Genomic DNA, 10,777 nt, shown 5'->3' with positions numbered 1-10,777 from the left:
GTGGGGTTGTTGGTTAAACTATTATTTTACAATAGTATAAAATAATAAAAATAAGCTCTAGTTAATTTAACTGGTGCTTAACTATAACACTCCGACCCGAAAATTTTATTTCGGAAACTAATTTTGGTGATAGGCCAAATTTAAACTCTTATTTATTTACTACCGTTAATCACAATTCTTTTATTTAATTCTTAGTTACTCACAAAATCTATAACCCAATTTATTTACCAAAAACATAAGGTTAATTTTTAAATTAATCACCCAATTCATTTTCTTAGACAAATTTTCAACAAAAGATTAATCTTGGTTATGTTAAGGCTGCATCTAACTCCTGTTAGATTGCCTACGTACCCTTGAACGGGATCAAGCCTTTCGTAGTTCATATTCATTTCAAGCCTTTCGTAGTTCACATTCATTCTTTTGTCCATTTCTAAAATATTCTAGTAACGGAAATATTCAACATTAGCTTTCATAATCGAATCATATCAAATGGTACCAATTACGGATTTAAAATATCAAAATTTACATGAAACGGCAGTGTCGCCCCACCAGCCACACGCCACCGCAGGTGGCGGTTTACGGCGAACAGAAACCAAATTTTCTGATGAACACTAAAAATTACCAAATTTTACAGGCAAGTAGAGTTCAATGAGAGGAACAACTTTCATACCGGGCCGAAGTCCAATTCAGCTGGTAAACCCTTGAAAATAGCCTCGATCCGCTAGAAAACCTTGAAATGGGTGTTCTCGATTTGGCCCCAAAACGAACTCCAACGCCCCCAAACTTATTTGGGCTTTGTTCCTGGCCACTAGAGGAGTAGTTTGATGGTGGTGGTGGTCGTCAAGACCTTTGGAATCGGTGTATCTTGCCAGAACACCCACAAAACCAATGGGTTCCGTTCCTCCCAAAATTGGGGTAATCGAAGTGGTTTTTGGGTGGAGATGAAAAAGGGAAGGCTAGGGAGTTGTTTCCAAGTGATGGATGGTGGCGATTCGCTGAGATTGGCGTCGGGTTTGCTTGCTGTTGGGTCAGGTCGGGAAGAACACCAGTTCCCCCCCCCCCTTTTTTTTTCTTCTCTCCTTTCCCTCCTTGTTCTGCTCCCCGATTGGCCCTCCTTTCTCTCCTTTCTCTCCTCCACTCTTCATCACAACCGTCCAAAATGTCCACGTGGCTCCATCAGATTGCTCCAGAAAATCTGGAGACTTTTAGAATGAAGGTTAAATTACAAAAATATCCTTAACTTTAAACGTTAATAACTCCTTTGTTATAGCTCCATTTCACGAACGGTTTTTGCTTACGTGCTTGTAGGGTCGAGCTCTATCCAAATATGCCTAGAAATATGATAAAATATATGAGGATAAAATACATCCTCATATAACTAAGTTACCAACTAGGGCCATTTTCGTTATTTTCTGCTTCTCGATAAATTTTTAGACGTAAATTATAATAAATCCAGAAACAAAATTCTAGAATTTCTCCAATCAAATTTTCGTAACCATAAATCTATGTATTCTCGGTTTACTCCATATATTCATATATTTTAAATTTTTAGAGTATTACATTAATGATTGTAATATTTTCAATAGGTTGGGTACTTGTTTGGAATGTTTAAAATGATTGAGATCAATTTAGAATGACACTAAAAAAATTAAAAAGTTTTAGGTACTTAATCCATCGATAAATAATAATTTTTTTATTAAAATATATTGTAGAGCCCAAATTGCCAAATTGAAAAAGTAGAAACTCATCTTGTATATATTTGAAGGGTGACTTACGACTTTTTCAATTTGTTAATTGGGTTGCTACATCTCCTAGAGATGCTCTTAGTCTAGTCTACAACTGTTATCAATTTAGGTTGTATGGTTCACAATGTGATTTCTAAATACTCAATTGATTCTGAAATACAACCTTGTTCTAAGTTTGCACTTAGATCTTCTACAGTAGTTTGAATGAGTGTGATACTTATATTTAAAAATCATGCAGTATGAATTTAATATCTATAATACTACTATTACACTAGTGTGAGACCGATATTAGTATTGAGGGATGAGGAAGCCTTAGGAAAATTTATAAAATAATAAACTAAGTATGAGGGATGCTTTGATGAACAAAACAAAAACAAAAGCATGTGTGACAACATAAACAAGAAGGATGCCATCTGATAAATTATTTATCCGCAAAGCGATATTCGTAAATTACATACCGGCAAGAGAACAGACACATTATTCTTATTAAATTTTCTGTAGCGTACATTTAAGTTACACATTTAAATAACGACCGTTAAATTATTTAACTTAATGAGGTATAACGGTTTTTGTTTCAGATGTGCATCAGAAAAGCCCCTTATCCTCAATCCTCACCGACATCGTCATACCCAAGCCCGGAACAAAGTTGTGAGCATGTTGAGCCCAGGCCCAAATTTGAATCACATGATCACATCCACTTTCACACTCTCTGTCACTCCAAGTCCTCCATTTCTTCAACCTTGTCAACGATAAACCCCAAATATTTGAGAGGCTTTCCGAATTCTCACATCCTTCTCCTCCAATGGCCTCCATCAACTTCAACCCCTTCGAAAGCTGGTTCAAAAAACCCCCAAACCCCCTGCCACCCATCAACCTCCTCCCCCTCACTGACTCTTTCTTCCACCGCACCACCGCGGCCCAATCCCCTCCCATTTTCTCCTCCCTTAGCCTCTCAAACCTCTTCAACGGCCCCCCGAAACCCGACCCCAAAAACCCATCTGACCCCGAGCCGGAAAAACCCGGACACTACACCCAGATGCTGGAGCGGTTCTTCTGGGAGTGCGAGAACGACCCGGATTACAGACACGCCCCGGAAGTCGAGAAGATTCTGAACGAAGACCCGATTTTCGAAAAGAAGGAGAACCCAACGGAGGAGGAGCTCCGGGAGAACGAGAGGTTCTGGAAGGAGTTCCGGGAGAGCCCGGTGGTGAAGTTTCTGGCTCAGGCGGAGAAGATTGCGGATATGGTCAATGAAGTGGAGCTGAAGGAGAATGATAGGCCGTACAGGGACGAGGATAAGAAGCTGTGGCAGGCGGTGCCGCATGTTATTGGGCCGGAAGGGAGGCCAATGCCGAGGAAGGCGATAAAGACGAGGCAGGAGTCTGATGATAAGTTCTGGGATTTTGCAAGGCAGTTCTTTTTTGGGCTTTGGGGGTTCCGCCAGCGCCCCTACCCACCCGGCCGGCCTATCGATGTTGCTCAGGCAATCGGGTATAAGCGGCTCGAAAAGCGGTATTATGATTGTAAGTTTGTGGGGTTAAATCTTTGTGGTGATTGCATTTGCATATGTTAGGTTGAAGTTCGTTAATTGCTGCATAATGTAGTGAGTTTATGAAATGGATTTTCGAGCCGCGGTTAACATTTCGTGCAGTTATTTGGTGAATCTGAGAATTGGCTACAAATGTTTTAATCACAATGTAGCTGTTTGACTCAAGTTAAAGTAATGTCTCATTCTTCCATTGTATTGTTAAGCAATGATTCTTAGGTTTGAACTCGTTATTGACATTCGGAATTTGTTTGGATAAGAGGGTTGTTTGATGTTTTATTGATTGTTAATCTGCATTGTTTGTTCAAAGCATTGATTTAATGTTGATATAGTTATCATGAGGAGCGGTGGATTTTACTATAAGGATCGGTTAGGTCGAACAAGAGGTCCGTTGGAGCTAATAACCCTTAAAACGGCTTGGGGTGCTGGGATTATTGATAAAGACACGTTCATTTGGGGTGAGGACATGGATGAATGGGCTCCGATTCACATGGTTTACGGGTTGGAACCCGCTATTGCCACTTGGGAAGGTATGCTAAATATCCATTTTTATTTTAACAGCAAAATTATAATGGGTGATAGGAGCAACGCAGTACACACCACCTTTATATTGGAATCCAATTACCACTGAGATATGATGGCGATGGGGCCAATAACTGTGGTTATGTAGTGTCATCTAACGTGCAAGTCAAATTTGTACAAAATATTTGTAGGAAATGTGAAACTTATCATGTATGAGAAGCAATCTTAAATTCATGAATCGTGCATAGGAGTGTAATAACTAGTTTAATTCAGCATTTTCCACAAATTGATTCTTGGCTTATGGTTCGGTGAACTTCAGTTAGACTTGCGGCTGGTGCAACTGCTTTGATTCACAAACTACAAAAAGGAATTCCTCCTTGGGTTCCACTCAAGGGACGTGAGAAGAAAACCTATAAGCAGCTACAAGAGGAGGCTGTAGAAAGCAAGAGACGCGACTTAGCAGTACTTGAAGCTAACGATGGTGTTTGGCCAGGTGTTCGAACTCCGAGTCATGCTTTATTTCTTTGGGCTAGCGGCTCTGAACTGACAACAATTCTAGAAGAGGATCACATGCCAAACAAATACATTTCAAAAGCTCTTAGGTATGTTGCATTTGGTATCTGATGTCTTGCATAGTTTATTTCTTGTCGCTAACATCTTCGTCTGCTTGTGAGACCAGGGTTGAATTGTCTAAAATTATACCTGGGTTAAGGCCATGGGAGGTTCTAAGTGTGGAACAAGCAATGGATCAGATAACATATGAGGGAGAGTGGTTCCGTGAACCTCTTGGCTCGTACACGACAGGTCCTCCATACATTCGAGCTTGGAATAATGATGTCAAGGTACAGAATTTCTTTTTACATCAGTTTTGACTACAAGTTTAGTTTTTTTTTTGAGTTTTATGATTGTGTTCAAATCTAATCGTAGAACACTTACTCCAAGTAAACGCTTATTGGCAATTGGTGTAGTTGAAAATAATCATAAAACACCTTGCTGAAAGAAAACTGTCATTGGCAATTGTAATAAGTTGGTTACGGTATCAAAGTTTTCTTACATTTTGGTATTGTGAATGGTAATTACAACTACAGTCCAAGGATACAAAGAGGATAGATGTTTTGTGAAAACATACTATGGGATTTATTTGTATATCAGTTTCTCAATCTCTTAGGACATTTTGCATAATTTCCCCTTAGGGATGTGCAAGCACTTCCGCTAAATCTTTGTGGGTTTTTTCGTGTTCAGAGACTATATAATATTTTCGACAACCTAAGCAGCCGAGTCTACCAGAAACTGGAGCGAACAATTCCTGGTTTTGATAAGATAATGGAGAAGGTCCAAGCTGATGCTGCTGCAAGGGATGCCAAACGGAAGGCAAGAAGAGAGGCAGAGATGAAGGCCGAGCAGGAAAAAGCCTTGGGAATTCAAAGTGATGATTAACTCACAATGTCATACTTCTGTGGACTGAACGGTAACACTTAAAAATTCCACCTTCACTTCATGGCGACTTACGCATGAGATCTGCTTTCAAATGATAATTTCGTTTCTGTCATTCCTTCAGATTGCGGTGTTCAACATATATTCTTCCATGGTATCCGTTTGTACTTCGCGCCGACCGGGATGATGACGGCTATTTGCGAATATCCTTGTGAAAGCATGGGAGGCTGGTAAGGTTAGATTTGAAAATGCTGTGTTAGTTTCATGCTGCCAAAATCCTCTAGTTTCCATTTGGTATTAAACTGTATCAGATTTTTTGTATTAAACCATTTAACATGTTAAATAGCGGATCCTTCCGTTAACTCAGCGATCACGAAAACGGAAGCGAAGAGTCTGTTTATCTATTTGATATGGTAATTGCAACCCAAATCAGAATTAAAGAGAGATTAACACACAGTTTAGCTGTGTTCTAACGCCGAGTTTGCCTCGTTAAGTGTACCGAGGTTATGACTCACGGGCTGACTCGGAAAGGATAATACCAGCCTCCGTTTCATAATTCCCCTCTTTCTATTTCGCACGAGCAGAGGAACAGAGACTCGTGCTCGTGCGAGATAACAGGAGGGGATGTCGAGTCGGGGAGGCAACAAGGTGATCTGGGCTTTGATTCTTGCAAGTGGTATTTTGTTTCTACGATAAATTTTCTTGGATTGTTGAGAGCATATCAGCGGTTGAATTCATCAATGTATTTATTATACCATGTGATGATACACTTCAGAATTTTTGGACAAAACACGCTTCAAATATATTCATTTTTTTGATAAAGCTCACCTCATATAAATATATAGGTGAAATGCTAAGGAGATTTCTTAAAACTAAAATTCTTTATGAACTTTCTGGCATTTGTATATTTTAACGTCAATTGATGTGCTAAAATTATAAAATATTATGTCAAAAGACAAAGAATCCATCGATAACCTTAGCATTTCTAAACAATAAATATCCCATTTTTGGATAAAACTCACCTTGGATAAACTGAAAAAGGAATTAAATCCATTTTTGTTGTTGAAAAATTATATCCATTTAATAACATATGAGTGCTATTCATTATGATCTCGTGGTATTTCTTTTCATTTGGAAGTGAGAGGTCTTTGGTTCGAATTTTATGGATAGCGAATTTGATATTAAATTGTGTGATTTAGTTGAATTTTTTTTACCTTTAATGTAAAAACATCGATGTAAAAAAAAAAAAAAAAAAACATAAGGGTTAAAGCTTGGCAGTCCATGGTCTCATCGTGGTGCTCAAATCCGACAAGGAGTCGTTACCCCCACCGACTCCATTTTGAGATGCGTGCTACCATCCCAAAACTTCGACACGTGGTAACCTCTCATTGGATCTTTTGCATGAGAAGCGGAGTACGTGTAGGAAAACCATAGCTTTGTCATTAAAAGACCGCTTTGGATCGAGGACGCTTGTCTCCTCTACATAAGCTGCATCTGTGCACCCAACAGAAGAAGAATACACGAAAAAGTGTCTGCAAACCCTAGACAGATATTTTGAGCTTTCCTCTTTGCAACTGAGCTCGAATCGCTCTTCAATTCGCCCTTTCTGTAAATTAGAGAAGTTTTTAGAATATTTCTTTGGAAGAAACAAAAACGAGAGAGAAAGAGATGGAGGATGTTATACCAGAGTCTGAAAGCCTGCTGCTTCCGGTGAATCTCCGCCATACAAATGGCGGAGCCAACACAGAAGGTCATGGAGCTGTTAATGGAGGTGAAGGGACGGCAAAAGGGTCCATTCACAGCGAGCAAGGAGAGGACAAAGAAGTTGATGCAGAGAAGAAAAGCATGATCGGAGGTACTGAGGAGGAAGAAGAAAAGGGAGGTGGTGGGATATCTATAGTTTCCCCGAGGAGCGCTCCGAAAGGCGGGGATGCTGGAAAAAGAAAAGGTGAGTTTAAAGTCGATGATGTGGGGAACGGGGAGTTTTCTAATAAGTCGGAGAGAGAGGGTGGTGGTGGTGGTGGTGAAAATGGTAATGGAGGGGTTTTCTCAAATCTCATCTCCAACTTTTTTAACCAGAGGAATGGCGGCGGAGAAGGAGGAGGAGGAGGAGGAGAGGTTGATGAGGTGAATAAAGAAGATGAGAAGGATATTGGAAATAAGAGGATGAAGACGGCAGAGGAGGCGGAGGAGGGTGGCGGTGGAGGTGGCATCATTGACAATATTGTCTCTCACTTGCCTACATCACTTCCAGGTCGGTCCGTTAGTTCTTCTCTAGAATAATTTTAAAGTATTTTGTTTGTCCTCATTTTAACTGATTTGGAATTGCATTTAATAGAAACTGCTTTTGTTCATAAGCACTTTTGTGAACTGAGAATATTGTCGAATGAATTTCTAATGACCAGATGATGCAGCTCCGACAACGGATGAGGCCTCCATTCTTATTACCTCGATTGTCAAAGACTAACCAGGCAATGTGTGCCTACTAGTACAACAAGTGCCTGTATTTTTTTTTTTTCCCTTCCAAATTGTTGTTTTCTGTTTTTTCCGATTTCGTTGTTGTTTTTGTGGTATATTGTTAAATATTAATGTATGTTATGATTTGGTAAAGCTCTCTGTATTATTTGATACAAGGATGGCATTGGAAAACACACTAGTTCTTGAGGTGTGCAAGATTAGATACCATCTGTCTTCAATATCATATTTTGATACAACTTGGTTACTGATGGTTCAGATTTTTAATAAAAAAATTTACAGTACTGTTTATTTTAACGAAAAATCATATTTTTACATGAAAAAATTAATTCTGATATTATTTATTTTACTATTTATTTTATCTTTATCATTAAAATTTAAAGTTTTTAAATTATTTTCATTAGTTTTTCTAAAAATAAAAACCAACACCAAGTAAGCGCAAAGTTCACAAGTAAGGAAAACAAAAATAGGCCCATATGCGGCGATCCAGCACACTTTAACCAAAAAATATGATTCCTTGCGCTGCAAACTCTCTATACAACTTCGTATTGTCTGAAGAATTGGATTGGAAAGGATAACTCACTGTATAATTCTAATCCAATCAGAGAGACTAAATGTGGTTAGCGTTTTTGCTTTACAATGTAGTCCAATAACCTCTTTAAGTTCAACTAACCAACATTTGTTACGATTGTAATTGTCTCAGCTCGGTTAAAGAATGTTTCAAATTTGAATCATATTAATGTTAGTATCATATACATTGCAAATTTGCAATGTGTACATTTTTCGGGTCCAGTTAATTCGCTAACATAACTTTGTCGTATAGCCATCGTGTAAAAGTGCTTTTGTAAATTGAATTGTCAAAACGAACTTGAAGCCCTATCTATAATAGGAACTATCAATTGCTACAATTGAAATGAGTACCAAAAACACAAGATTGCAAGTCTATATAATCTCAAATCTTAAAAGATAACGTCATGATTGGGAGGTGATGATTTATTTGGTGGCAGTCGGTGAGACGTGATGGAGTACAGTTGAAGAACACACAACCAACCAGAAGCGGTTGCATATCACATGCCTTCACACTCCCTCCACTCCACTACCACTACTAGGAGTGCCAATAGGGATTAAGGTATGGTTTGGGGTTGAGGTGATTTTTAAAAAAGTTAGTACGAAAAAAAACTGGAAGAGTTTTTGATGTTTGGTAAACTTTTAATTTCAGCTTTTTTTTCACAATTTTAGGTAAAAAAAAAAGGGCCAAAAAACAGAAGCAGCAAAGGGCGGCTTTGAAAAACTGGCTTTTCAGCTTCTGAGCAAACCTCTGAAAAACTGGCCTTTCAGCTTCCGCGCAAACCTTTGAAAAGCTTTAATGAAAGTTTCTGGCAATCCTACCCTTTATCTCATAGTCTGCTTCATATAAGAACTCATCAATCAATGCACGTATCGACATACAACACCAGCCAAATATCTTCTTTCCGATAAACATTTATGCAAGGGAAATACGAGAATCAACCAGAAAAAGAAATCAAATTGAACCTAACCACTCTGTCCCCTCTTTAAGAAAACATTTTCCCGGAAAATGGGTTAGAACCCTACATTTTGAGGTGGAGCTCCCTACGGGTGTGCTAGTAAGTTTCTAAACTATACAATCCCAGATTAGCTTGCTTGAAAGTGGAAAAAAGTATAAGCAACTAACTGAAAATTTTCTGGGTCAGAAATTTTCTCGGGAAACAAACAGAACCCAAGTGAGGAAACAAACCTCGAAGCGAGTTCTGGACTTCATTGAAATCGGAATCGCAGGAGGATCGGAGGGCCTTGCGGTGCTGGAGACACCGCGCCAAGTTGTTGATGTCCCTCTGGTCCTTCAACACCTTCACCAGATCGTCGCTGTACGAAATCAGCTTCGAAAACCCGTATGACAAATCCAGAAGCTTTTTCTGAGAATGAATGAGAAAAAATGGAATTTGATGATGAGGGAGAAAGTGACGAAAATAATGGAATTTGGTGATGAGAGAAAAAGTAAAGAGACAGAGAGAGAGAGAGAGGCAGTTGGACGGGAAGGAGAAAAAATGGAGATCATTCTAGAGGGAGAAAGTGTTCTAGAAAAGTAAAAGAAGAGAGAAAAGGTAAAAAAAATGTAAAAGATAGAATTAACCTTGGTTTTGGGGAACGGAGAAAAAGAAATATGGGAGATAAGTTTGGTTTTGGTTTTTTCACATCATTACAGTTATTTTGCATAAAAGTTTATCAAATATTATAATTTTTTTTTTTCTAAAAGTATTTTTACAAAAAATTTTACTAAATGCTTAAGCTATTTTTTTTTAAAACACAATAATACTAAACCAACCTAAGTGACAATCAAAATAAAATCTATGGCTTGGACTTTTACGAGTAAGTTACACTGACGTCTTTTGAAATTTTTGGTATTTTTATTACTTTTTTTAAGCTTTCAAAAGTTACATCGATGGTTGCTAAGATGCGAAGCTCATTTTGTTTAAAATTCCGTCTAAAATTGATGACGTTACCGAGACAAATTTTCACATAACCTAACTTTATGCTACATGGCATATGTTACATATCACATCTCTAACGGACCAATTTAACAAAAAAATAATAAGTTAATAACAATAAAAGAGGAAGTGTAGAAGCACAAACTATATGGCACTATAAGAAAATCCAACTAACCGTTTGACTGGAGACCCATCACTACCTCCCTCCATTATTATTAAATTAAGAATCTTGGGAATCAAGGATATGAGAAAAGCAAAAATCCAAAAACACTCTCCCACTCATTGTCCATTTCCTCGGAATAAAGATTGGGTGGTGTTATCTCACAAGCTTTTTTAATTTTTCACTCACTTCATGTTAATTTCAGTCTTTTGGTTTTTTTCAGTTCACTTGATCTAACAAAAAGTTAAAGAATAATGTATAAAAAGTAAAAAATAATTGTGCAAATAGCATCACTTTAGAGAGCTTCGATTACCAAATCTTTTATCATAAAAATTTTGAATTTAGTTTGTTTATGTTCATTTTTTAAAACAAACGATATTATTTACGA

The 10,777-nt window shown here is 38.0% G+C and overlaps 2 protein-coding genes across 4 annotated transcripts; both read left to right on the top strand.

The window, feature by feature from the left end:
* Positions 1-2,447: 2,447 nt before the first annotated feature.
* On the top strand, positions 2,448-5,651 carry LOC137745019 (protein TIC 56, chloroplastic). The gene is made up of 6 exons (XM_068484869.2): positions 2,448-3,268; positions 3,624-3,821; positions 4,133-4,415; positions 4,493-4,655; positions 5,056-5,281; positions 5,372-5,651. Exons 1-5 carry the CDS (start codon positions 2,548-2,550, stop codon positions 5,248-5,250), a joined length of 1,560 nt encoding a protein of 519 aa, XP_068340970.2. The 5' UTR covers positions 2,448-2,547; the 3' UTR covers positions 5,251-5,281; positions 5,372-5,651.
* A 1,069-nt stretch (positions 5,652-6,720) lies between these two features.
* Positions 6,721-7,929, top strand: LOC137746236 (uncharacterized). Of its 3 annotated transcripts, none has more exons than XM_068486311.2 (2): positions 6,721-7,501; positions 7,653-7,929. In XM_068486311.2, exons 1-2 carry the CDS (start codon positions 6,916-6,918, stop codon positions 7,712-7,714), a joined length of 648 nt encoding a protein of 215 aa, XP_068342412.2. In that variant the 5' UTR covers positions 6,721-6,915; the 3' UTR covers positions 7,715-7,929. The 3 variants fall into 3 exon arrangements, with proteins under 3 accessions (XP_068342412.2, XP_088537564.1, XP_088537565.1); XM_088681438.1 differs by having other exon boundaries at positions 6,725-7,501; positions 7,586-7,723; XM_088681439.1 differs by having other exon boundaries at positions 6,726-7,501; positions 7,662-7,929.
* Positions 7,930-10,777: the final 2,848 nt, after the last annotated feature.

The sequence above is a fragment of the Pyrus communis genome, chromosome 12, assembly GCF_041283825.1.
Source record: "Pyrus communis isolate YQ-2024b chromosome 12, ASM4128382v1, whole genome shotgun sequence".
Classification (NCBI taxonomy): Eukaryota; Viridiplantae; Streptophyta; class Magnoliopsida; order Rosales; family Rosaceae; genus Pyrus; species Pyrus communis.
The sequence above is the reverse complement of the archived record's forward strand: the minus strand, read 5'-3'. Positions and strand labels throughout refer to the sequence as shown.